Source organism: Pteropus medius, unplaced genomic scaffold (assembly GCF_902729225.1).
Source record: "Pteropus medius unplaced genomic scaffold, Ma_sr-lr_union100, whole genome shotgun sequence".
NCBI lineage: Eukaryota > Metazoa > Chordata > Mammalia > Chiroptera > Pteropodidae > Pteropus > Pteropus medius.
In genome coordinates this window covers 17,877,515-17,905,466 of record NW_024351073.1, presented here as the reverse complement: position 1 = coordinate 17,905,466, position 27,952 = coordinate 17,877,515, and the positions used below count along the sequence as shown (strand labels likewise).

Below are 27,952 nucleotides of genomic sequence, written 5' to 3'. Positions count from 1 at the left end.
CTTTGGGGTGTTTTTCTCTCCCTCCCGTCACCCTGGAAGCAGGCTGCCACCAGTCCCCTCCCCCGCCCCGGTCACTCACAGTCTTGGCTCCGGGACCTCCGTGGGAGGCGGAGGGGCCCGCGTCACCGCGTGTCTCTCCCCGCAGCTGTGGACATGGCTGGAGGAGCTGCAGAAGGAGCTGCTGGATGACGTGTACGCCGAGTCCGTGGAGGCCGTGCAGGATCTCATCAAGCGCTTCGGCCAGCAGCAGCAGACCACCCTGCAAGTGACCGTCAACGTGATCAAGGAAGGGGAGGACCTCATCCAGCAGCTGAGGTGGGCCCGCCCCGCTGACCCCCCGCGGCCGCACAGCCACCGGGCCGGCCTGCCAGTGATTTCCCTCCCCTCGCTTTGGGGAACGATCGGCCAGAACCCTCTGTGCCACGAGAGAGCAGGCGGCAGGAATGGGGTGGGCGGTGCTGCTCTTCCCTCCCCTTCCCTTCGTCTCCCTTACATTTTTTTTCCCACCGTATAATTTTTTCTCACGGCAGCACTGACTAACAAACCTTCCCAGAATTCAGCCTTTACTGATTATTTCCCCTTAACACCGACCCAGTAATTATTGGAATTTCTTTACCAACCAGATGAATCTAAACCTTCTGGCCCTGAGTCTGCCTCTCTGCGTGGTGGGGCGACCCCCTTTCTCAAGCCCAGGCCCGAGCAGGCGGGGTCCGGCCTCGGGATGACACCTGTTCCTCGGGTGCTCCTTGTGGCAGGGAGGCAGAGGCCAGTGCCGGGCCCGGATGCCGGTTCCTCTTATTGGATCACAGGGACCTTGATGTAAATGTGATCCCCCTGCTCGTCACTCAGAGGACAGTTTATGGTGTTGTGGCTGGCAGCTTCACGTGATGCTCGATGCTCCGCTTTACTAAGAGTCGGGCAAAACTTACTTGATGGGGGTTTGAGTACACTGAAGTTTAACCCCCTCATAGCCAATGTGACTCTGCCTCTGAAGTAAATAGGTGTCATCTGTTCTCTCTACTCAAGGAGGAAAAGTGGCTAAAAACGAAGCTCTACTAAAGCACTTAGATTTCTCTGACAGCGACCGTGAGGAAGTGCGGCCGGACTTCTCCAGTGTGTCCTCGGGCCTGGGGGCACCGCTCAGGGGAGGAAGCCGGGCCGTCTTGCGGGAGGGGCGGCGGATCCCATTTTCTGAGGCCAGCAGTCCGCTTCCTGCCGGCTTTCTTCCCCCTGAAGTCCTGAGCCGCCGGATCTGGTATCTGGCGATGTGAGACCTTCTCCTCCAATTCCTGTCTGTCTCGCTGAAACCCCGGCCCCCTTCCCCGCAGGGACTCCGCCATCTCCAGCAACAAGACCCCCCACAGCAGCTCCATCGGCCACATCGAGACGGTGCTGCAGCAGCTGGACGAGGCGCAGGCCCAGATGGAGGAGCTGTTCCAGGAGCGCAAGGTCAAGCTGGACCTCTTCCTGCAGCTGCGCATATTCGAGAGGGATGCCATCGATGTGAGTGTCCCCACGGCCGCTTCTCTGGCTGCTAGTGGGCCACCTGTGGCCTCTGAGGCCCCCGGGGCACCTTCTCCGTCCCCTGCCCGGCTCTCTTCCTGCATCCTCTCCCTCGGTCTCTGTGTGAGGAGGAGGAGAGAGGAAGGGAAACGCTTCTGCCTCAGCTCCTCCCGGGGGGGTGGGGGTGGGGACTCAGCTCTGCCCTGAAGTTGAAACTGTGGTGGAAGCAGAGGGGACAGCAGGGCAGACCTCACACAGCAGGATAGGGCAGCACCAGTGTGGAGTGGGCAGCCCAGGGCAGAGCCTCTGAAAGCGAGGACGTGGGCATCACGGTTTGTTTAAACCTGATTGGATCCCGAGCAGCACTCCCTGTCCTGGGAGCAGAGGCACAGGCTCCTCCTGGCCTGGTCCTCTGTCTCGGCCTCCCTCCTTCCCTCCTCCTCCTTCCTTCCTCCCTCCTCCCTCCTTCCCTTCCTCCCTCTTCCTCCCTCCTCCTCCTTCCTTCTCCTTCTTCCTCCTCCTCCCTCCTTCCTCCCCCCTCCCTCCTTCCCTCCTCGTCCTCCAGGAGCAGGAATGAGCTCGCCTGTGCTGATAGCAGTTTAGGTAGTAGGAAACCCAGTTTTTCCCCCACAGAAGTATTCTCCAATGGTATAGAATTCTTACTTAAAAACTGAGTTTTACACGAAATATGTGACTAGTAGAAAGAAGTACAGGTTTCTTTTATTTTTCTTCAACAAAAAGGGTGGTTCTTCATTCTGTGCCAGGGTCAATCTTTTTAATCTTGAACTTGATGAAGTGTAAGCAGAAGTAAGTATCATTGGATGACACCGAGTCTGTCTGTGAAACATGATGAAAGGAACCAAAACTCAGCCTGGGCGAGGCCAGTTTCCTGGGGCCTGTGAGCTTCATTCAGCTGGTACCTCCGAGCCTCCCCCATGGTTCCTGTGGCTGCCGACGGGTAGGGTACACACTCTCCATATTTATTACTCATCCTGGTTTAGAACAGCACCTGATGGCCCTCTGACCCAGACCCCAAAGGCAGAAGATGGCAGGGCCTTGTGTAGCTGGCCATGAGTTGCCTCAGGTGTTGAGGGGACTGGGACACACCCTCTGCCTGAAGTGACCTTGACCTTGTGTACTTCTCTTGGCCTGGCTGTGGACCAGCCCTGAGTGGTGTGTGTGGTGCCAGGCCTTTTGCCACTTGTCTAAATCTCCATCGATGTTTTCATTAAAACAAGGCCTTCTCGACTATGTTCATTATCACTGGTTAATGACAAGAAAGGAGTTAAGCCCTACATGGGGTCCTGGTAAAACCTGCTCTCCAGATCTCCACCCGCAGGCGGGGTTAGAGCCACATGGAGAAAGGCCTGCCTTAGGCTCCTTGAACCTGGCCACCACCTGGCCCGGCGCCTTGAACCTGGCCGCTGCCTGGCCCAGCTTGCAGCCTTGTGTGAGCAGAAGCTCCAGCAGCCAGTTTTCCTCTCTGACCTCTGCTTCAGAGGAATTGGTTTAGTAAACTTTAACTCCTTATTAAATAGTTTCAATTAAGGAATCAGAGCATTATTTGAAGTTTTTCTTCCAGGAATTTGGATATTTGAAAAAAAATTTTGGCTTCACTCGTATTAATGGTACTTTAAAGGGGGGAAGAAATTAGTTATATTTCATTTCATTGAACCAGGGTTTTAAAATGTAGCTCAGGAACCAAAAGCATAGATTTTCCTCACACTAAAGCCACAAAATTCCCCACACATGGCCTCAATAAAGCCAGCATGCCAGGCCAGGGCTGAGTGCTTTTTTCAAGCTGAGGAAATTAAACCTGTAGTTCAATCACAGGGCAGCAAAAATATTATTTAATAGCTTTTAACATGTCAGGTCCTTAGAACTTTTTTCCTCTTGAATGATCCTGAAACATGATTATCTCAGCAGTTTGGACTGGGATTTCCTCACTCTCCTGGGAAAAGGCTTCATATGACTACCCTTGGGAAGCATGGAGTTAGGATATGGTAGAAATTCATCGGTTACTTGATTAATTATTAAAAAATCCCTCAAATTGCTTGTATTTCAATTGGAATAGCATTTCCATGTCTCAAAAGTAGATTGAGGTTTTCTGTGGCTCTGCTGATCTAAACACAAAGTCATTACTGTAGCATCCTGTGACGGGTTAGCTATGGAATTAGGAAGAAACACTTAGACTTTCAAAAAATTCTGGGACACTTTTTAAAAACGAATTATTTGAAAGTTATTTCTCCAGAGCATCAGTATTCAGAAATTACTTCCACCTTCTTGAGCTTCGTTTTGGGCACAGATTTCTTTTCTTGGCTGCTGCATGTAGTTAACAAGCTGTAATGCTAAACGCAGGGCAGGGTCTTTCCTGATGCTTCTTTGATCGTGGCCATTGCCAGAGTTTCTTTATGCTCAGGGAGAAGTTTCACATCCCGCTGGTCTTAGCACATTGGTTTTTGTTTATTGTCCATTCCTTGAGTGTTATCTGAGCCTGTCGTTTCCATGAGACGTTATTACTGAGTCTGTTTCTCACCACCACACCTTCATCTCTCCTCTCTCAGTGCTAGAAAACAAACGGTAAAAAAGAAAACTCTCCTTAGAGATGAAGATTAAAGTTATGGTAATGGTTTTCCTTTTAACAAATATTTTTCCTGAGTGGCTTTTTGGTTTATGTTTCATTTGGCATTATTTCAATTAATTTATAAGTGATTACAGTCTCGTACAGTACTGCGATTTACACATTGTATACAGACTCCTGTAATAAAACGATACATCGGAAAGATTTGTGCAGTAGGAGTTTGGGGAAGCCTCAAGATTTTTTATTATTTCCCATCTGTGTAAACTCTCACATTCACAAATTTGCAAACTAATTTGCTTACTGCTCATGCGGATAAAGTAAATTAGGATCCATGGGAAATGTTAATCCATTGAAGTGTATAGTATATTCTTTCACAAGAAGTTTTTTCCTCCTTTTCAGATTTTATAATTTTTAGTCTTAAATTTTTAAAGGCGTATAATGAAAGTTGTAAACCTACACAAAAGTAGTGAAAATAGCACAGTGAATTGCTTATCTTCCAAATTCAACATGATTTTGCTGCCCCCTTGCTTCACGTACCCCGTCTTTTGTTATGGTTGTGCTACAGTATTTTAGCAAAAACCTTGGCCGGCGTCTAAAGACGTTCTTTAAAAACAAAAAAAAAACAAAAACAAAAAAACGTTTTCTTCCGTAACCGCAACCCACTGAACACCTCACCAGTGTGACAGCCATTCCTGACTGTCTCATCCTCAGCCCCTTTTCAGATTCCCGCACGTGCTCCCGTTAGACATTCACGGGGTCCGCTCCTGCGTCCGATGTTAGCGTTTAATCAGAACCGTCGCTCTGGCTGGCGGTCCTTCCTCCACGCCGTCGCGTATTGAAATAGCTTCATCGGTCGTCCAGGAAGCCGGGCCCCGCATTCTGCATTTGCTCACTTGGTGTCTTGCAGGTTTTTCACCTGCGTTTCTTTCCCTAGCATTTCCTGTAAACTTAGAAGTGCGAGGTGAAGACCCAGTTAGATTCGGATTCCGTTTTTGTGCAGGAATGCTCCCGGGTCGGGACATCACAGCCCCTCCCGTTGGAAGGCATGTTCTGTCCGGCCCCACGCTGTGGCTGTAGGTGGCAGCCTGGTCCCTCCATTGCTAAGCTCCCCGTCAACCTTTCACGTGATGGTTTCCTGCGCATTAATGATTATTACCTGAACAGCTTACTGGAATTTCAAAAAAAAAAAAAAAATAGAAAAAAAAAGTTCTAATTTTATTATTATTTCCATAGTTCATAGTTAGATTTATCCTTAAAGAGAAACTTTCCTTCGTACACTTAAACAACTTTCTCCTATAGTCACCAATTTTTAGGGTAAAGATTGGTTTCCTGTCTACTTCTAATCAGAACCACAGACTTTTTAACATACTTTTGGCTTTTTAGTTAATTTTTCTTTTAACATCATTAGGAATTCATGGATTTTTGTATATTCAATATGAGTTATTCAGTTGTGGTAAGCTTTATGTTTTCAGTGTCTAATTGTCGCATCTGTTGGCTTCTGTGTCCTTTTGACAGGGTCACGTTAGTCATCCTTGGTTGGCACATCAAGCTTTCATAATCAATACTTATTTTTTAAGTCTTGATCCTAAACAGAAACTTTCCTCTGTCAGATCATCTCAGACCTCGAGTCTTGGAACGATGAGCTTTCTCAGCAAATGAATGACTTTGACACGGAAGATCTCACGATAGCGGAACAGCGCCTACAGCACCATGCAGACAAAGCCTTGACCATGAACAACTTGACCTTCGATGTCATCCACCAAGGGCAAGACCTCTTGCAGTATGTCAATGAAGTGCAGGCCTCTGGTAAGAAGTGCATTCCGCTGTGTGTGTGTGTGTGTGTGTGTGTGTTTTGTTTTGTTTTGTTTTTATTTTTGCTTGTGGGTTCTTCATGCCCCTGTGGGAATTCATCTAGTTTATTTCAATGTGATGACTTCAAGGTTCAGTTAGACCCTCCGATATAGATGTTATAGATACCTGCTCTTTGAAAGGAAACATTTTTCTTTTTCCTCTCACATAATATAATCAGATTTAACATTATAGTGAGTACGCTTACCCTTAATATTCTTACATGGTAGCGAGAACTTTAATTTTGCAAATGATATATCGTATCTCCATGAGCGAACTGTAAATCTCAAGAAAATATTTCCGGTTCTGTGTTTTTTCTTAGTTTATGTTTTACCAGCAGATGTCACTATAGGCTCAAAAATGTTGAGAGAACTCTGTAGTATTAGAAACTTAACAAAAACCCACACACTACATTACCCATTTACACAAATCATTATTAAATGCTTCCTAAAAAGTAAACTAGGTATACAGCAGATACAAACAAAAACAAACTGGGGTTCACTCATTTATAAAAGACGTCACATTTTCACAAGTTCTTGTAGGAACAGAAGTAGATAGGAAATGGGTTTAGTTCGGTTGGCTGGACGTTGCATTTAGTTCTAACACATCAGATACAGTCACCGAGACACATTCCCTCACTCTAAGGCAGGTGTAAATACTCCTCTGCTGGCTGTGCCCTCCTTGAACTTGGCCTTCAAAGTAATGGCTTGGCCTTCATCTGGGCAGACGATTCACAAAAGCAGAGTGTATGGCATGCACACCTTAAGGACACGTTGAGATGCTAGTTGAATTCTAGGCTCTCCCTTCACTGTCCGCAGGCGTGGAGTTGCTTTGCGACAGAGATGTAGACATGGCCACTCGGGTCCAGGACTTGTTGGAGTTTCTTCATGAAAAGCAGCAGGAACTGGACTTAGCAGCAGAGCAGCATCGGAAGCACCTGGAGCAGTGCGTCCAACTTCGCCACCTGCAGGCCGAGGTGAAGCAGGTAAACACACCACTGGATGCAGAGCCAGGTGACGTGCATCGATGAGGGATCGGGTAATTCCGCCATGTAAGCATCGGGGAGGGCTGCCCCTGATCAGAACAGAGGTATGATGACAGGCCCCCTCTGAAACGAGCTGCTGCCTGGACACTGCATGCTCACTCTGCTGGAAAGCCTTTGCTGCCCAGCAGGTTAGCACCTAGGGGCAGCGTCCATCCAGCTGGTTTTGTTACTGCAAGACTCTCGTTCGAAACTCTGAGCACTTTGCTTCCCTGGCTGAATAACTGATTTTTCTGCCAAAGATGCTGCTGTCAGTCTGGACTGGATCACAGGCTATGTGTGGCTGGGGTTTTCTTGTGCATCTGTACTGCCACTTCCAGGTAACACGGCAGAACAAAATGGGGTGTTTGGAAGAGACGGCTCTCGGCTCAGCGCCGAAGGGATCCCACGCATACGTATACTCAGCGTATGTGACGTTTATCTCATGAGCAGGGAGGCCACCGATGATGCTGCTCAGTGCAGGGACAGTCCGGCTCTATGGGATCCTAGTAGATGCACAGAGAAGCGCATGTTAGTTTGACCGGAGGGGACTTAACTTGCAGCCTCTGGACTGTAAGTGATGTGCGGTGCGGTGCGTAAGTGGACAGCACTCACATGAAAGCAGATGTGCTATTAACTCAGAAGTCTTTAAAAGAACACCTGTTATTCTCCCATGTGACGAGGCGAAGTACGTGACCAACTTTGTAAAGATCAGTTAACACAGTGTTCCTTTTTGCCAAAAACAAAACAATTCATATAAGAAGTAAAGGAATAGACTAATGTATCCATGAGGAATTACATTTGCCTAATACAAGTAACAGAGTCCAAGAATAGTGGCTTAAAAATTATTTCCCCCAGAATGAGTCGCAAAGTGGTAGGATTGCTGGTGTTCATCCAGTGGCCCTGTGACATGTTAGGCTGAGACCTCGGTGACAGGTGGCCTTTTTCCCATGGCTGCCAGATGGCTGTAGGAGCCCCAATTATCACCTCCACACTGCAGGCATCAGGAAGGGGGAAGCATAACAAGACGGAGGTAACAGCTGTATCAGAAAAAAAATATTTTCACAAAGTCCCCCAGAGGCTTCTGCTTTGATCTCAGTGGCTAGAATAATGTCGTATCTGTCACCGCACTGTAATAGGGGCCGAGGAGTGCTTTTATTTTAAGTTCTCCCCAGAAGTTGGAATTTTCTGAGTAAAGGAGATGAGAAGAGGTATCGGGTAGATAATGAGTGCTCCGTGCCACAAATAACTACCCACAGCCTCTGAGGCTTCCACAGTCAAAACCGACTTCTGTTGTTGGTGTGTGAAGTTGAGGGTCTCGTGGTTTGACCTTGAGCGTGATAGCGCAGCTTCATTCAGCCTTTGGTTATTATGCCACTTAACACGTTAAATTGGAAAACATGTGACTCAAATAAACTACTTCCTGTATCAAGCAGTTTGCTGGCTTTGCATGTTCCTTAGGACTAAAAGGAATGAAAAGTACTTTTTTATTATCAGAGAAAGTTTTGTGGCAGTGGGATTTTCTATTGCATGGTCCTCAATCTGTTTTGACCTGTGGACTCATAATAACAGTTCTCTGGACCCTCCACATTTTCAGCTCCCATTTGCAACTAAAAATAACAATTAATTTAAAAGTTCAGCACTTAGGACCAGACGCCATGGAAGATTATCAGACCGTGGGCAGCAGGGTCATGAGGAAGCTACACGCCTCGTAGCTAACGGGAGCAGCTCGACCCCCTTGCCACCTCCGGTCGCGTCACTGCTGGTCATGAGGCTTGTGCTTGGAGTCGCCTGTGTAATGTTTCAGGTGCTGGGCTGGATCCGCAATGGGGAGTCGATGCTGAATGCCGGCCTCATCACGGCCAGCTCGCTGCAGGAGGCAGAGCAGCTGCAGAGGGAGCATGAGCAGTTCCAGCATGCCATCGAGGTAGGAACACCTGGCCCACCTCTGAGTTGGGTCTTTCCAGCCTCAAGACAAGCTTGTCGCATCCCGTCCTGTGGTAGCCCTGGCCCTGGAAACCAAAATGAGGTTCAATAGCACCCCAGATGGCAGTACTTGCAAATCTACAGTTTATCATTAGAGAAGGCAACAGCCTGGCGAATGCGGTGAGGTGAGGGTGCGTGCCAGCGAGCACGGCCTCACAGCAGGGGTCCCAGAGACCAGGGGCAGCTCCTGCCGTCCTCCCGCTGTGAGGGGCCTGGCCGGAGACGCACCTGCCCAGGTGAGGAGCTCCTGGCACCAGGGAGCACAGTTGGCGTCTTGGCTGAGGTTTTTCGTCTTGTGCTAGCCTCAGGGGTTACGTACACTCCTGCTCTGTAACCAGCCTCGGCAAAACAGTGCTCCAAGGGCTCCCCCAGGCCAGGTGCAGATCGCGACCTCACGGTGGTCAATAGCAGTGCTGTCTACAAAACTCCTCGGACCCAGTTGAAATCAGCGTTACTGACCAGAGCGTTTTGTGCCTTGAGGGTCAGTGCCGTGTGAGGACCTTGGCAAAACGGCTCAGACCCATTCCAGGGCCCCTCATATTCACCCTTTGAGCAGATAGATTATTTTTAGGGTTTCTTTGGGGGGCATTTAATAATTGCAACAGGTGATCTCAAGGTGAAGGAGCGTTTGCTTACAGAAAACGTGTCCCCTGCTCCCCTTAGATATTGTCAGCCAGAAAAGGAAGCCACAGAAATTACCATTAATTTGTTCCCTAGATTAGTTTACTTTCAGCTACTCAGAGCCAGTGCTCATTAACAGGCATCTTTTGGAAATTGTACACTGTCCACTGTGCTGTGTGATTTCTGTTGATTGAATCGTCAGTGTAATTGGTGATGGGACTGTGCTGGGTACAGGGTTTTATGGGACCATTCGCTCTTTTTCAGATTAAATGCAAAACGTTGCTATTGTTAGAGAAAAATATCTGTGTCCACAGAGACCTCTTAGCCCCCGCCCCCCGCCCCGCCCCCACCCTGCCCCGCAGCCTTTCTTCAGTGAGAACTGAAATATCCTTCACCGAATCTTCTTCATTTAAGACATGGGAGCATTTGTCATGTGCTATTTGATATTTCATAGGTGGCATGGCCCTCTAGAAGAAACGTGGTTCATCTTTCGGGCTTTTCACTAGTTTTTTTTTTTTTTTTAATCGATACCTGAAAGCTCAATTCCAGTCCAAAGTTCAAGCTGAAAATGAAAACAAAAAGCATTCGCTTTGGCCACCATTTGTTCTACTTGCTCATTTGCCTGTATCTGCTCTTATAAGATCAGCAGGAATATTAAACATAGAACGTTTCAACAGCTTTTTTTGGAATGTTGGCCGTTAAAGGTTTTTCCCGCTGTTTCTGAAGCTGAGAACCCCGCATTTAAGGCCCAGTCTGGAAAATTTTAATGCATTTCATCCTTCCTTAGGTCATTTAAATATAAACATGGTTGTTGCTAGGCAGAACATTTTTTTTTTAATGGCAGTTTCTTTTTTCTTTTTTTTTATACTGTATATACATAAACAGCATTTTTTTTGACCATACCGTCTGCTACATTTCTAGTAGTGTCCTAATGAGTCTTAACCGACGTTGTTTCTACAAAAGCCAGCTGTCGCCTTCCCAGTCCCTCTGCAGTAAGTGCCTGACACCCCTGTCAAGTCCGCCCCCTCTTTTCTCCGTCTTCCCTCAGAAAACACACCAGAGTGCGCTGCAGGTGCAGCAGAAGGCGGAAGCCATGCTGCAGGCCAATCACTACGACATGGACATGATCAGGGACTGTGCCGAGAAGGTGGCCTCCCACTGGCAGCAGCTCATGCTCAAGATGGAGGACCGCCTCAAGCTCGTGAACGCGTCCGTGGCCTTCTACAAAACTTCGGAGCAGGTAGAGCACGAGGTCCCGTCCCTCGAGCTCCCGCCTGACATTGTATTTGGGGCTTAGTTTTGTTGGGCGGCTCAGTCATTAAAACTCGTCAGTCCTTATGGAACCAGCCAGTTCCCAGCCAAGCAGAGAGAAGAAACGTTCTGGAAGGGAGGTTATTTTTGCATACCTCAGATATCAAAGTGTAATAGGTCGCAAGTGGCTGAGAAGGCACCCCTTTTCCTCTCACGTAAACATATGAGAGAGACAGGGAACTCAGCTCTTACTTCGTTCTTACTCTGAAAGGCCTGCATTGGTCCTCATGTGAGATGGAGCCCCTGGCTCCTCCTGGTGGCTCTGGTCCTCTGACCAGCACTTTCATGCCCAGCACCTGACTGGCATCTCCCCAAAGATGCCAGTCCGTGCCGTCAGATGCCAGCGGGCCCACTGAGCCTGGGGTTCTCTTCTGTCCACAGGTCTGCAGCGTCCTCGAGAGCCTGGAGCAGGAGTACAAGCGAGAAGAGGACTGGTGTGGGGGGGCCGACAAACTGGGCCCCAATTCCGAGACGGATCACGTCACCCCGATGATCAGCAAGCACCTCGAACAAAAGGAAGCGTTCCTGAAGGTATGAGCCGGCTCCCCAGGGTGCACCTCACTGAACAGCGTGCACAGATCCAGGCGGGTTCGTCTGGAGGTGGCCAGCGTGCGGGGCCATCAGCCAGAAAGCTGCAGACACCCCACAGGCCAGGCACGGGCTGCAGTCTTCACTCTCCAAGGGAGGGCCCCTCGCGCCTCACAGCTCTCTGCTCACGTGGCAGGTGAATGAGGTGACATTGCACCAGCAGTGAGTTAGTCGATCAGAGAAAATCTTAAAATCTTTTGCATTCCAGTTTTCACAGAGAAAGAACAGAAACCTGTGTGAATAAGAAGGAATGGAAGTCAGAAACCACAATACCGGCCAATAATAATACACACACACACACATCATCATTGACACACAGACACACACACACACACACACAGACACACACACACACATTGAGATACACACACACAGACACACAGACACACACACAGATTGATTTGTTAAAATAAAAACGCCTATAGCTTAAAATAACTTTCCTTTGGAAATTCAGCCTTTTTACGAATAAAGACTGTATTTCAGAAGATGTGTGAGTCCAGTGTAGACACAAAGCAGAAACGCTTCTTGTGGTTTGCCGGAGCAGTTGCTAATACTTAGGAAATGTTTCCTGCAAGAGAAGTTGAATTCTCTTCAGGTCAGGTTGGAACTTTTAACTCTGAGAAGCTGTAAATGAATAAGTTTTCAAGCCTGCTTTGTTTTTACATACATACATATATATGTGTATATATATATATTTATTCATTTTTAAATTTACATTCATATGTGTCACCGATGTGCTTTGAAACAATTGAATCTTAAAAAGTGGTCACAGTGTTTAGAAACGTGGCATCGAATGTTTCCATGTCGCATTCCTTCACTTTGGAACAGACTTTCTAAAGCTCTGCTTGTTGCCACTCAGACCTGTTAAAAGTAGGCGCAGTGTTTACTTTTCTTGTCTCTTCATTAAGTATAGTTTTTCTCGTCGTTTCAGCATTCTGACCGCTCTGACACCATTTCCTGTTATGTTTAATAATTTCTTTTTCATTTCTGAAGGTGATGATCTTTCCTGACAGGGAACATTATTGTTTAGCCTGAGAATAGATTGTAACTCTTCAAAAATTCTTATCTGGTATACTTATTTTGAGCTTCCAAAGTGATTTTCTATTTAAACGAATTTGTGGGAAAACAGTCGTAGCTTCCCCAGAGGCATTGTCACTCTTTCAAACAGGATCTGGAAGCCCCACCCCTGCTTGTCACCACTATTTAAGTTTATGAAATACTGACCACTGTTAAGATGTTTTGAGTCGGAATCATTATAATTTGTCTCTCTTTATCTGGAATCCATTTAGTATAAAACAAAATTGAATGCTATTTTGCTAATGTAATTTTTAAAAATATTTAGATAAAATTATAAAGCAAAAATAGTCATAGGCCAGTTCCAATTCCTTCATTCACTAGCATTCTGTGGTGTTTGCGTATGGGCTATCTTTGAAAATTTTATTATGAAAGTTTTAAGATGAGTACAATTATAGAGAGACTGAAGAATGAACCCCTATGCACATCTCACCCAGCTTCAGTAATTATCAGCGTATGGGCATGGGCCTGCCTTAAATGGACTGTTTTAAATTCTAGATGCTGCATCATTTTATTTGTGAATGCATTAGTATGTATCTAAACATTAAATTATGCTTTTCTAAAATATAACCACAATAGCATTATCAAATCTTAAAGATTAACAGTAACTCTTACTTCACGTAAAATCAAAGTGTTCCCATTTCTCTGATTGTCCTACAAATGTATTTTTACACGTGGTTTTAATCAGGATCCAAACGAGGTCCACACGTTGATTTGATTTGTATAAGTCTCTTAAATCTCAATACTACCCTCCCTTTCATTACCATTTATTAATTGAAGAGATAAGTTATTCATACTATTTTGTTTCCCTCACTCTGGATTTTGGTAATTGCATCCTGTGGAGTTGTTTAGAACCATCCTGGATTTTCTGAAGTTCTGTTAGTTAGATTGAGAGCCTTGATCAGATGCAGGCGTGTGAGTGTGCGTGTGCTTAGCAGACGTGAGGGGTGGCACTGTGTACGTCCCGTGGAGGCATATAAGGTCCTCTTCTCTTTTTGTTTCTGCAATGCGAGGCTTTATCAGTGCCTCAGACGTGGTGAGGCTGGTTCATCTGTTAGGCACTTCCCCACCAGCCGCAGCTTTAGTAACCACGGGTGATACTGTTCATTAGGAGTTGCAGAATGGCGATGTCCTATCATTCCCTCGGCCTAGATGAGCTAGAATCAGTCCCTCCTCGGCCACTGGGTTACTGTAACATAGAGTTTGTCCAGAAACAATGGGGTAAATGCCCGATTCTTTCCCTTTGATTATAGTTTTCAGAACAACGAGCTGTTGCCCTAGCAACCTCTACATACAATTAGTTTGGTTTTTTTTTGTTTTTTTTACTGTCCTCATAGATTTTAATGTAGTTGGAGTGTTTCCATCAGTCATAGCCATTTATCTTTTTATAGTCAACTCATCCCATTAGCGGGAGCACCTTCAAGTCAGGTTGGCGCAGATGTCTTTGATGGGACCCCGGCAGTCGTCACCAGCTTCTTCACTGTTAGCTGTGACACCTCATTTCAGACTTATCAGTAGGGACTCCTAATATATTTTTTTCTTAATTTAAAAAAAAAAGTATTCTAGCTCCATCTGCTGAAAAGCTCTTGAAACAATGACCAACCCAATAATATTCCAAGCATCTCTCGTCCCCAGATTATGGCCTCTCAGTACCATTTACCACAAGAAGGCAGAGCTTCTTGAAGGAAAGATTGATTCCAGATCTGGGACAGGAGAAGTACAAGCTATTTCTAATTCAAATATAATTCAGGGCTTTTTTTTCCTAACTGCTTTGATTTTACATTATATTCCTTTCCTCTTATTTAAAATCCTTGTTTTTTTAATACATTGATGAAATTACTTGTTTGATTTATAGACATGCAATATCAGTTATCTATTACTAAAATAACATCATGTAACAAACCACCCCAAAACTGGAGGGCTCATACCAAAGAGTGGCAAACTAAGATGTAAGAGCTAAATCCATCCCCTGTCACTCATCTACATGTCACATGGCTGCTTCCTACACAGGAGTTAGATTGAGTGGTGGCAACAGAGGCACAGGACTGTATGACTCGGGAGGCTGAGAATACTTCCTGTCTGCCCTTGACAGAAATCCAGGCACAGCCCAGCCAGGTTCTCTGGGCTCCTCACAAGGCTGTGATCAAGGTGTTGGCCATGGATGTAGTCACCTCACGCTGGCCTGGGGAGGGACCTCACTTCCCCTCTGGCTGCAGGCCAACATCCACCCTCATCCCCTGCCTCGTGGGCCTTTCCACAGAGCAGCCCACAGCCTAGCAGCTGGCTTCGTCGGAGCAAGGACTCCAAGACACAATTTTTAAAATCGAAATAGGATTTAACCTATATATTCTTCAAACCACAAGTCGGCCAGGCGAACGTTTTAGGTAAAGACACGTTAGAGCCACGTGATGTTGTCACCCTTTGTACTCAGAATACGTTCGCACAAGTCCGATGAGCACATGCTCTCCGTTTCCCCTTAGGCTTGCACGCTCGCTCGAAGGAATGCCGACGTCTTCCTGAAGTACCTGCACAGGAACAGTGTGAACGTGCCCGGAATGGTGACGCACACCAAAGCCCCCGAACAGCAAGTGAAGAGTGAGTGTGGCCGGGAGCCGGCTTTCCGATGCGTCATGGAGGGAGCCTGGCAGGATGGTCTCAAGCGTTGCTCCAGGGCTTCGTTTTAAACGTCCATTTCCTGTTAATTATCCGAGTTTAATCATAAAATATTAAGTGTACAGATTGATAATTTATTGAATAAAGTTGAAGAATATGATCAGGGAGAAAAAGCATTCAGGATGTTATGTGTTGGCATTGACTGTTTTGTTAAAGGAAATGAAAATATAAATCGGGGGAAAAATGAAAACTAGAGTTATCTATAGGCAAAGTATTTTTATAAGTTTAAATTACAAAATCACATACCAATATTATTGCCATAAAGTTATTGTCAATTTTATATACTTAAAGCATTGTTAATGAAAGCAAATTGCAAAATGAAATTAACATATTTAATAGTTTGATATCATCTGAGCATAAAAACCTATCAAACCATGTTTTTAATGCATAGAAACATGTAAATGCATAGAAAGAGATCTGGGAAAACACACTGAACAATAAATAGCATTGGTGTGGATGGAAGTGAAGAAGACTTATAATTTTTACTCTGTAGAATTCTGATTGACTATTTTACAATGAAAATGCATTCAGGTGTTATATAATTTAAAACTTAAATTTAATCTTAGTTTTTGCAGATTTAATTAAAATGACATGGAAATGGATCCTGAGAAAATGAAGAGAGGTGTTTAACACAGTCTTGATATTAAGACACCATCTGTCAGCTTTCATCCTCACCACGAGCCTTGGGAGTCAGTACAAAAAATAGGAGGAAGCCGAGGTCACACAGCTTCACTCAGAATCTTTTATAGGAAAAAATTGCAATAATCAGTTAACAAATGATTCATCTCACACTTCTTTAAAACAGCATGACTCGCAAAAAACTTTCTGTATTCCACTCCCTGTCGATCTGATTTATCTGTTAGTTGTCACAGAATAATTTTCTCTCACACTGACACAATCCTTTAAGCTCAACATGAGATTTACACTTATTAATCAGTGGCCTTTTCTCTTGGGAAAAATGAGCAACTAACAAGAGCAGTCATTTTTCAGCAGAAACAAACAGGCCTTCATTGCCAGCAAGTTATTGGCTTTGGTAATCAGTTTACTTGGCTCATTTCATATAAAAATCATTTCCTATCTCCCATCTCTCAGTGTTGCCTATGGTTGTTGGCCAGACTCTGCTGTGAGCGAAGGTGTTCTGGTCCTTTCTAGGTCTGATAGGAGTGTGCCTGTGTGAGGGAAGGGTACGTTCCATGCACTCACTCACGGTCATGCCTTTGCTAGTGTTTATCAACTGCTGGATGCTGTGGAGAATTAAAGAAACATTCTGTTTGTGTCACCGTAGACTTGAGGATGAAAGGTTTCTGGGTGGGGCAGTGCAGTTGATTTATGCATGGACGATGGTGCCAGAAGGGACAGGATGACCCTAGAGGGTATGGGCCAGGGAGAGTCAGCCCACGTGGTCAGAGGGTCCCTCAGGAGCTTGAGGCAGCCCAGGTGCCATTCTGCCCTGCCGCTTTCTTGCCCCAAATCAGCCCCGCCCTGGGCAGAGACTGTGGGAATCAGAGACTAGAAAAGACGCAGTGGTTTATTTTAATTTCCACGTGCGACATTCTCGTTCAAGTGGAAGCTGAATTTTTGACGGTCTTCAAATTTCAGAGTCTTCATTTGTTTCATGAAGCTAGTTCACTTTTTCAGTAGAGTACGGATAACGTAGCAGGACCCCTGAGTTGACGGGTGAATGCTGCTCGCAGATTCTCGTTTCTCACAGAGCACCCGGCCTCCCGCACTCAGTAAATATGGAAAACTTAATGTTTTTAAGGTTTTCCAGTACAGCGAAGTTATAGTCTACGTACTATTTATTTGACTTGCAATTTCAGTCTTAAGAATCTTTTTCTAAAGTTTTTTGTCTGTTTATTTAATAAGCTTCTATAGTAAAACAGACTTAACTGTAAAAAGTTTTTAAAGCGTGCAAATGTATATAAATTACCCAGTTCCTTTGCCAGTGGTAACCACTGTCGAGATATCTTTGTGTATCCTGTCTGTGCATATAAATCTAAACATGTAGAGAAATCTAAACATAGAAATCTAAACATACTCTTGACTCACCTATCCTGCCCCCTCTCCCCCTATTTTTTTTTAACTTAAATGGACTGTATTTCTCTGCAGTTTACTTCCTTTGCTTTAATATATATCTTGATCATCTTTCTATATCAGAGTTAAAAGATATGCTCTGTTTTTTTAATGTCCAGTATAGTGATTTTGTAACTGATGTCCCCCAATTTGCGGGCTCGTACGTTGCTGCCACTTTTTCCCAAAGTGCCTCAGTGTCCATGTGCCCGAGTGCAGATCATTTTGAGTGCTTGCGTAAGCACCGTACACCTGAAAGGTAAATTCTGGTCCAGAGGCGCACACACCTGCCACATCGTCCTCTGCAACCATCGTGCTCCATATTCCTCCTCCAGCATCACAGGATCATGAGCACCTGTCCCCCTGCCCCTCCAGCTCTGCCAGCATGGTCCTTGCCAGGCAGATGCGGAAAGACAGTCACCGTGTTTGAATGAGGTTGAATGTGTTTCTGTATATTTAGTGGCCATATTTTAAAAATCACAAGCTTCATGTTTTTATGGATCGTTCATCTTTTTTCTGTTGACTGTGAAGTAAATTAGGTCTCTGTCTACATTTTCTCAAAAGTTTTTCCTATCTTTCTTCTGGTGCAGTATTTTTATGGTGGTTATTGTTCGGTTATGACATTCTCGATTTTTACCTAATCAGAGATTTTTGGCCTTCCTTGCTCTGTGCTGCTCTACTTCATGTCCATCCTTCTAAAGGTTTATGTTTTTGTTTTTTATCTTTAAAAAAAAAAAACCTTTGTCTTCTAATATTTCATTCACCATTTTGACACACACCCGCTAATGTACACTAAATTCCTTCTACGAGAAGGTTTTAATGGTCTCGAACAAAATATCTAATACTGATTTTTTTCCCGCTGTTGTCAGATTGCCCCAGCAGGAGATGCATAGTACGTCCCACCGATCCAGGGACCAAACCGAGGCTAGGGACCAGCCTTAAGTTTCCAGAGGTCTCTGTCATCAGAGGTCTCTGTCATCAGACAGTAAACTGGAGCAAGGGAATAAGGAGAGGTCTGGTTGACGTGTTCGTGGAGAACACTGAGCAAGCAGCAGTGTGGCTTCTTCCTTTAATAGTCTGTCTTGCAGTGGCATTTATATAAAAAGCCTTTAAGTAGAAACGAATGGGGTTTTCACCGATTGCAAACGCCAACATACGTCTTTCTCTCTGTCCTCTCAGATATCTTGAATGAACTCTTCCAGCGGGAGAACAGGGTATTACATTACTGGACCATGCGAAAGAGACGGCTAGACCAGTGCCAGCAGTACGTGGTCTTCGAGCGAAGTGCCAAACAGGTCAGTCATCTCGCCGGGCTTCCCGGCGCCCTCCGTGTAGACTGCCACCGTCGGGCGGGCAGGTTTGACCTTCTGGCAGTTTCCAAACCACTTTCTAATGATCGAAACAGTAGTGCCTCTTAAGTGAGTTTGTTGTAAATCGGAAAGCCCCAGACCCTCGTGGAAGTGTGTCACTTGGTGATTTCTACCCTCAGCAAACGTCCACTCAGCTGGCACCATTACCTCACAGCAAATTGCAACGTATAATCGAGACGACGATATAAAAATCATTGTGGAATTCGGGTTCTGTACTTGTGTAAATACTATGATGGGTGGCTTTTATCTTGCTATATGTAAATGTTGAAGGTAAAATTTTGTCCTTCAGGTAAACTGAGCTAAAACTAAGAAATGTGATAGAGTTGTTAAGATAGTCATGCATTTGGATAATGCAGAACATCAGGAGTACACGTTTGAAGCCTCCTCCCTTCTGAAGTCATTTTGGGATAAGCGCTTCTGCTTGTGTGGTCTGTCGTGGAAGGTCATTTTGGGGTAAAGTCTATCTGACGCCTAACTTCAGCGCGAAGGTCCCTGTCACTTCTCTTTGGCCTTAATGGTAGCATAAGAATCCGTAGAGCTGCCTCACACCCTCCCTGTCAGGCAGCCTAGAGCCATGGGGCCTCTTTACTGCTGTCGGTCTGTAGTAACCACGTCAGACCTGGACCAGCTTTCGAATCCACCTGTCAACCTACTATGTGCCTGTCACAGAGTAGGCATTCAGTTAAAGCTTATGGCCTAAGAAAGATTAAGTCATCTCAGCACAGGCTTCCCGTTTTGTTACAATTCGGTAGATGCTAGCCTCACGGTGGGCAGAACTGCTCAGTCCCCCGGTTGGATAAGCGGGTTTCATGGCCCACGGGCTCAGCGCCTACTTTCTCATCTTGGCTGACTTTACCCAGGCGCAGTTATAATATTCCCAACAGAGGTGGCAAGCAGTAGTATTTTTAATGTTTAAAGTACATTTTCTTAATACTGTATTTAAAAAACAGTTCAGCCGTGTTTCAGATTTACGAGGGCCTAATTAGCGATTTGTTTCTAATCAGCGATTGTTTCGTAATTCTTTCTCACATATCTTTATTATTTCTTTGTTAAAAGACGGGAATCATTCAGCTACACAAAACCAAATTGTAACTAAATTCCTTGACAGAGAAAACGTGTTGTTGCTTTTTCCTAAAGTCATCTCGTTTGCCAAAAATAGAATCATTACGTGTAGGCTGTGACTGATGGTGACCCACTGGCCTTGTGGCCCTGTTGGGTTCTGTTCCTCACTGTGGTCACAGCCCCGCAGTAAATGTCAGCTGCTCATAACAGACCGTCTTTGAGGCCCCCGGCTGGTGGCATTTCTCAGGATGGTGCCCTGAGGTCACAGTCCCCCTGGTGGTAGACAGGTGACTTCTGCCCTGGCTGTCCTCTGGCAGCCCCGCCTGCTGCGCTCCACCCAGGCTCTCTGCTGCCCACCCCCCCCTTATCTCGGCCCCTGAGCGTGGGCTTTTTTCTCCGGGGCTCCTGTTTCTCTCTCCCCTCTTCTTATCTCCTCCGTCGCTGTGTCCCGGCCCTGGCCTCTGTTTCTGCTCTCTGGACTCACCATCCCTGCCGCCTCCTTGGCATGGCTCCACTCCGGCCTCACGGAAGGCAGACCTGGGCTCAGTCCCTGTCCCCTGCATGCCCCTCATTGTACAGGGTGTGCGGTTCCCGATTCCTTCTCCCTCATCTTGCCACCGTCACCCCTCGTGGGTTCCACAGGCGCAAACGTCCACGTGTGTCAGACCTGCCTTCCCCTCACTCACCCAGAGCCATCACAGAGAGCCAGCCGTGTCCCGTCCGAGCCTCTGAACCAGTTTGCTAACGGGTGCCACTCCCCTCAGTCCAGGCCCCTCTCCACACAGCAGCCCCACCAGCTTTCAGACAAAAGTCCCAAGTCCGTCTGTAGACCCCCAGAACCCCCCGCCCCACGCAGAGCCTCACCGCCCCAGCGCCTCCCAGCTCGCCCAGCTCCGGCCCTAGCGCCCGCCCCTCGCCCGCCTGCAGAGCCCTCCCTCCCGGAGAGCAGGTCCCAGCCCAGGCACCTGGCCCACGGACCTCCCCTCTGAGCAGGTGTCCCCACTCCTCAGTGTCCCTTGTGGTCTGTCTTCACCTCCCTCCCCCGCCCTGCCTGCCGTGGCAAAGCCTACGCCTGCTCATTCCCCCCTCCGTAGGCGGGGACCATTGGCTGCGTGAATGGAGAAATCAGGGAGGGACCTTGGAACAAACTGACAGAAACGGCTCCCAGCCCTGCTTCGGAGTCAGTATTAGCACTGATGCCGAGGCAGGGTCCCACGCTCAGGGGTGACAGTGAAGCCCCAGCCAGTAAGCCGCATGCCAGCTAATCGGTCGTGATTTTCTTTCATTTCTTCTTCTGAAACACTGTAAATGCTGTGAGGTGTCCAGTAGGACATGTTTCTGTTCCGAGACCAGCAAATCACAGTGGACGAACATCTTAGAGATTACGAAGGGCAAATATAAAAGCTTCTCCTTATTTATGCTGCTTTTCCAAAGCATTGCTTTTTCAGATGCGTGTGTTTTAAATATGAGTCCAATTTCACTTCAGATAGATGAAATTAGAAGAAAAAAATTGGCTTCCATCGAAAACCATGAGAGAATAGACGAGTGAGAAGTGCGTCACTGTTGCAGTCTGAACCTTGGCGGCCCCCGGCTCTCCAGGCGCGGTCATGTCCTACAGCTGGAAGGGCGAAGCCAGGTCCTCTGCCAGCGTCTCCCCTCAGACGCATTCGTGTGTAACGTGGATGGGTACTCACTGGATACAGAAGAGAAAAAAAGGCCTAAAACTGTGCTTTGGAAAGGAGAATTCTCACCTGCATTTTTTTTTTTTTTTTTTTGGTTAGAACTCCGCAGTAAGAGCTCAAGTTCCAGTGACGTGAGCATCTCAATACATGAAAATGCGAGGGTCTCAGACCACCCCTTCGCCCACACCCTCAGCATTCTGGGAAAAGAGTCTCAGCTGTGGTTTCTTTCACTGTACTTTCACTGCGACTTAAGATTCCTGGTTACAAGAAACTCTTGACCTTTTTATTGTTGTTATGGTAGCAACACAGTTACAACTTTCTGGAATGACAATTTTTTTGTTGTTGTTCATTTTAGAATTACGATGCTTATTTCAGAAACTTGTCTCTCTTTGAGGGAGCGTTTCTCGATGCGTGCCAGCCCTGGTTTGTAACTTCGCATTTCAGTGCGATGCTAAGGAATTTGGACTCCTTCACCAAGGTTCAGCCGTGACGTGTTTCCTTCCTCCTCTCTCTAGGCTCTCGAGTGGATCCATGACAATGGGGAGTTCTACCTGTCCACACACACCTCCACGGGTTCGAGCATACAGCACACGCAGGAGCTGCTGAAGGAGCACGAGGAGTTCCAGATCACTGCGAAGGTACGTTCGGGGCGGCCGCACACACCTGCTCAGTGGCTGCGCGTCGGCTTCGAACCCAGAACGGGACGCTTTGGCCAGATAAGGCCGTTCTCAAAAGTATCCCTTTAAGAATTACCTCGCGCACCTGGAGAAACTGGGCGACCCAAATGGATCGGGACACGTCGAGTTTGTGGCGCTTTCTTCTGCCTGTCACGTCCGCACCTCCGTTTCCTCTTCATTGATCTCGCTTTTGCTCCTCTGAGTTCTTCCGTTACTTCCCATCTCCTCCCCCCCTTTTTTTTTCCTCCTCCTTTGTCCTTTTCGTTATTCTTCTCTTGTTTCTTTCTGTTTTCTAAGGTATTTTCTGAGTACGTGCTCTTTTTCTGGAGTGCCGTTTGGCGTTGCCAGCTTGGCTTAGATGTGAGCTTCTGTGGGTGTTTCCTTTTCTCGTCTTTAGTGAAAATTGTTACAGTAGCATCGCCTTCCCTCAGTCAAGCCTCGAAGCTGTTAGAGTTGGCAGTTTTGGTCAATGCCGTTAGTGCTTGTTCATAGGTTTATAAAACTGGAGGCGTTTTCAGCTTTCTCCTAAAAATCAAAGTCGAATTAAATATATCTTTATGGCACGTGTAGTATATGTGAGTAAATATTTAAGCAAACCCGTAAGGATCCACACGGTGGCATGGTTTTCCCCAGTGAAGGATATTCCTGCAGAGAGCAAGTCTTTCTTTTACCTCAGAACAATTTTGAGGCTTCTTTAGAGTCCCCTTCTCAACCTGTGGCCTTCTTTCCTTTTTTTGGTTTTCAAAGTTTTAGAATATACATTCTTTGTAATATTTTCAGAAGTGCCTCTTTTTCTGATGCTGAAAATTAAATGCAAATTTAAGAGCAGAAAATAAATGGTCAAGCCAGATAATATTTTTGGTTCACAACAAGTGTTCTTATAAAGTAAAAAGATTGATTCTTTTGTGCGTGTGTGGCCCTTACCCTGGCTTTGAAAACATATGAAAGAGGAACTTTTAGGTCATTTAGAGTGAAGGCAGCTACACTGTATTATGTTTAGTTGCACTTTTTTATGTTTTCTGTAACGATTTCTGACTCCTCCTGCCCTTATTCCCGGCGCTCTGCTCCTGCCCCCCGGCCCCCCCACCATCTCTGAGCTGTTTCCTTCCACTGAGCCTTGGGTGCTGGGCTCCGGGAACCCCTGGGCCCTCTTCCGGAGGAGCCTGCGGTGTGGTGGGGCTGCACACTGACCGCTGCAGGGCTCGGTGTGGAGACCTGGCACCCAGCGGGGACACCGGGAGCATTTGGGGAGGACGGGCTCAGGCAAGCCGGCAGCGAGCGATGGCCACACGGTGACGGAGGGGCCTTGAGTGCCCAGAGGAGGGCGCCCGCTCAGCTGCGGGGATCTGGCCTGGCCTGGCCTGCCTCTGCAGGTGAGGATCATGCCCCTTCCTGCCCCTGCCTACAGCGCAGCCGCAGCTGTGGGGTCGTCATTTCTGTTAACAGTCGAAAGATAAGTTATCGTTATCATGTGCACGATGCAATCTGTATGTTTCTCTGAATATCCTTTGATGCTAGAGTTACGAAGAAAATACGTAAGAGGCACCCAGAGGGAGCCGTGAGATCATCTCCTCTTTGCTGACAACAGTTTCAGTGATGCTCCCCCACTGGCCGGCCGCCTTTTCCCTGCACAACTCCAGGGGGCGCCAAGCACGAGACCGTGATGCGAATGCCACCGCCTGGAGTCGGGCATGGCAGCTCTGTTCCACCAAGGGAGTGTGTACAGGAGGGTTTTCCCATTATTCCCAGATTTCCCTTCTCAAACCTGGAGTGGTGTCATTGGAAGAATGAGCAGAACAGGCATTTTTTGGGCCTTGTATTTTATTTTTCAAAAAGTATCTAAAATTATAGGCAACATCTGACCTGTTTCCCAAATATACAGAGCCGTTTCCGTCGTTGGGTGTGTTGATTCAGTTTTGCGAAGAGGAACTGGTAGATTTTGAAAGAACACCTGTCACTTTTTTTCCTTAGCAACTATTTTCCTCTGGTTTCCGGTTGCCTTTCTTTTCATCGGAAAGCCTCTGCTTTGGTGCTTGGAGATGTCATTTCATTTCTCCTGTTGAAACTGGCCACTTTCTTGCATCCTCTGTCACCCTCTCGTACCGTCTTCCAGGAAGACATTTTTTTGTTGTTATGTACAGAATCTTTCAGTCAGAGGGGACAGCCTTCTACTCCAACTGTTACAGTAATTAGCACTGTAACATTTTCGGTGTTAATGGAAATAAAGCCTCTCATCACTAAGGCTCAACTCGATTCATTTGCAACTCAATGCATTTTAAAAATACTCATTAAAATCAAAATATAATCAGGATTAGCACACTCATTGCATTTAATTTTTTTGATCCCACCATTCATTCGATGAATATTGAGCTCCCTCCTACGTAAAGGAACTATGCTGGGTGCTGGACTCGGGTCGCATGTTCTGGTTAGAGAAACGGGCAGTAACATGATAAACGGGGAACTACGTACACACGTACACGTTAAATGACGAAAACAAAGATCACTGCGGGAGGGAGGGATGCCATCTCGGATGGAGAGGCCAGGGCGGACCCCATTGAGAAGCCCTTGACTAGCCGATGAGCATGTTTTGTTTAAATGAAGTTTACACGTGGAGGGAAGATTTGTCTGTACCAGGCCTAGCCTGCAGGAAGCCTGCTATGGTGCATTTGGTTTCATATCATCGGAACCGTCTCTTGGTGTGACATGGTGGCAGCTGGTCTGTTTTGTGATGTGCGTTAGACATACACAGAAACCTTCCTGTAGTTTCTTGCCGTTTTTTGTTTTCTGTTTTAATCTAGGCAAACTGCGTGGTCTTTTTAATCTTTACTTCTATATCCCCAGCACTTAAAACACAAATAGTTTTCGTAACCCCTAAGAGATAGGCATAGTTTGCAGGACCCTCCCCTGATGGCATTCGTGACAGTGAAGAGAAGCGCTTCAGTGGGGTACAGCACCCCTCTTCCGTGCTTTCCAGCAGATTCATATCTTGGCACACAGAAGTTTAACCTGATCTAGACAGCCTAATTTAAAAATCCTACATTAGTCATGTTAATTCTCTTCGATAGGAGGATTTAGTAATGTTTCTAATTTAATTCCTTTTGGAATTTAAGCTTCCAGATCTGAAACTTGGCCTTCTTATTTCCTTGGTTTGTAATTAGGCTTGTTTTAACATCGTCAGAAAGGTGTCATGCTAGTGACAAGTCAGAAGATTTAGCAAATATTTTCCTTTTAGTTTACTTGAGTTCATTTTCACATAAAACGAAGGCCCTAAAATCTTGTATTTTAAATTTTGCTGACTTTGTACAATGAGTAGCTCTTACAGAACTTATAATATTGATTTTTTTTCACAGATGTATTTATGTTCCTTGGGTTGTGTTTTCATTTTTTTTTTTGAAGAATATGTATTCATACCTGTTAAAAGTACCATGCCAATTAAATTTACAGACGTAAACACGCTTGCGTAAAGAACCTAATGTTAATTTATTTTCTCAATAAACATTTGGTGAGTGTTCCTGACGTGCCGGACACATGGAGGTGCATGAGATATTAGTATGAAAAACAAATATCCCCGTCCTGCTCTGGACCCTTCTCACAGGAGAGGGACAGACAGTAATCACACCCCGGTTAGAACGCGGTGCATGCTGTCGGAGATGGGGCAGAGGGGAAGGGCGCTGGGGCGGGCGGCAAGTTACAATTTTAAGGGAGCCGAGAGGGCAAAGACCTGAAGCGTCTGCGGAGGCATCTGGGGGGTGAGGATTGCAGGGAGGAGGGACAGAAGACAGGAGCCTGCCTGGAGGGCTCGCGCCGGCCGCAGGGGACCGGCCTCTCCCAGCTGCCCGGGGTTGGTGTCCGAGTCTGAGGATCTTTACAGCTGACTTTACAGGTTACCTGGTGATTTCTGGCTCAGAACTTTTATTGTACAAACTAAGATAATTTATCCAGGTTTTGAACTCTGACCTTCCGTTTGGGGATTTTTAAAGCCAATTTCCTGAATGTTAGTCATAAAGATTTTCTAGTCATCTGCTTATCTGAGAAAAGTAGATTCCACAGCAGAAGAGTAACTGGTCCTGTGCAAGGCCAGTGTCAATGTGGAAGGAAGCCTCGTAGTGAAAATAAGTGAAGCGGATGTGGCCGAAGAGCTGATGAAAAACCAGAGTTGAGTGAAGTTACCGCCATGTGTACAGAACCGATGTTTCATGGTTATCCTGAACTGTATGAAAATAAGAAAGTTATGCTTAACTTAAGACCTTTGCTATGTACATATAAAATAATATTTTTTTTTAAAGAGAGAGTTCTAAAGCAGGAAACAAAATTTAAAATACCCCTGGGAGAAAATTTCCTGACTAGTGACTTTCCCTCCTGGGAGTTAAAAACGGCCTGAGCACGCGATGCGGAGGACACTGGGAAGGGGTTTGGTCGAGTGTCTGCCACGGGGAGAACTTCTGCCACACGCGCTTCAGGAAAACCAGGATCTCAGATGCTGCCTCGAAAGCTTTCCGTCTAACTGGGCCAGGAGAATAAATGCGCATGAAGCAGGGATGTGTCTGTCACCGACCCAGATAAGGTCAGAGGCAGAGGGTCTTGGAACTGTAGAGAGGACATCCTGAACACTTCTGCAGATTTTTACCGAGCATCTGCCAGATGAAGATGTTGAGAGAAAGTCTAGGCGTTTTTTTTATTATTATTATTCAAGATCCTAAAAATGCCACTCATTGCAGAAGGGCTGAAGAAGAAGGGCTCGTCTAGGGTCAGGGAGAGGAGCTCGGTGCACTGGAGCTTTAGTTTCTGTCACCAGCGGTTCTTTCTCCTCTTCAGAGCCGAGTTGTAGGCAAGTCGCCACCGTTTCTGGTTTCTGGCAGTTGGCTTCATTTGCTTCACAATACTTTCCTGTTTTGTTTTGTTTTTTTTTGTAGCAAACCAAAGAGAGAGTGAAACTATTGATACAGCTGGCTGATGGCTTTTGTGAAAAAGGGCATGCCCATGCGGCAGAGATAAAAAAATGTGTCACTGCCGTGGATAAGAGGTACAGAGATTTCTCTCTGCGGATGGAGAAGTACAGGACCTCTCTGGAGAAAGCCCTGGGGATTTCTTCAGATTCCAACAAATCGGTAAATCGCCTTGTGCAAACCGAGTCAGTCACAGCGTTCTTCCCCGTGTCCTGTTTATTGACTAAGTTCACTGAAGTTCATTGACTTTCTTATCCCACAGAGTAAAAGTCTTCAGCTCGACATCATCCCCGCCAGTATCCCTGGGTCAGAGGTGAAACTGCGTGATGCTGCTCATGAGCTTAACGAAGAAAAACGGAAATCCGCCCGCAGGAAAGAGTAAGCCAGTCTTTCAGAACCTGCCAGATTCACCGAAAAAGTAAAGAAAATGTCACTTGGACAAACAGGCTTCTCTGTGTGCTTGGAAGCCAGACACTATTACTGCCTCTTGTTGCTCTGAATGTGCTTACTTTTTGCAGTTCAAAGGCCTCTGTGTCCACTGTCCCCTTATCACCTGATTCAGAGACAGTATCTTATTTTTTATTCGCTATGCCCCCATCAAGTGGGTTGACAAATTGTTACAGTATCTTTTCTCATCCACAGATCATGAATAGCAATCCTGAGAAGAAATTAATAACATAAGCGGAGGTGTTTAAAAGTTGCCAAATAGTAAACTATACAAGATACTAATAAAGACAGAAGATCGCTCTAAAGCAGCGACTCCCAGTCGACTCCCAGTCGGGGGCAGTCCAGTTCCCTGGGTGACATTGGCAGTGTGGGGACATTTTTGGTTGTTACATAGCAGGGAGGGGAGAGTGCTGCTGGCATCTAGTGGGTGGAGACCAGGGATCTGCTAAACACCCTCCAAGGCCCAGGACAGGATGGCCCCGCAGCAAAGCG

The 27,952-nt window shown here is 46.3% G+C and overlaps 1 protein-coding gene across 1 annotated transcript in view; it reads left to right on the top strand.

Annotated features, from left to right (window-relative positions):
* The window catches only part of TRIO (trio Rho guanine nucleotide exchange factor), a 324,442-nt gene that overhangs the window by 195,516 nt on the left and 100,974 nt on the right, over window positions 1-27,952 (top strand). The window contains exons 12-23 of the mRNA XM_039842534.1: window positions 146-315; window positions 1,329-1,503; window positions 5,695-5,890; window positions 6,751-6,917; window positions 8,761-8,880; window positions 10,609-10,800; window positions 11,253-11,402; window positions 15,014-15,128; window positions 18,456-18,571; window positions 21,906-22,028; window positions 26,981-27,175; window positions 27,276-27,394. Of these exons, the coding sequence (XP_039698468.1) occupies window positions 146-315; window positions 1,329-1,503; window positions 5,695-5,890; window positions 6,751-6,917; window positions 8,761-8,880; window positions 10,609-10,800; window positions 11,253-11,402; window positions 15,014-15,128; window positions 18,456-18,571; window positions 21,906-22,028; window positions 26,981-27,175; window positions 27,276-27,394 (1,838 nt within the window). The remainder of the gene's footprint in view (window positions 1-145; window positions 316-1,328; window positions 1,504-5,694; window positions 5,891-6,750; window positions 6,918-8,760; window positions 8,881-10,608; window positions 10,801-11,252; window positions 11,403-15,013; window positions 15,129-18,455; window positions 18,572-21,905; window positions 22,029-26,980; window positions 27,176-27,275; window positions 27,395-27,952) is intronic.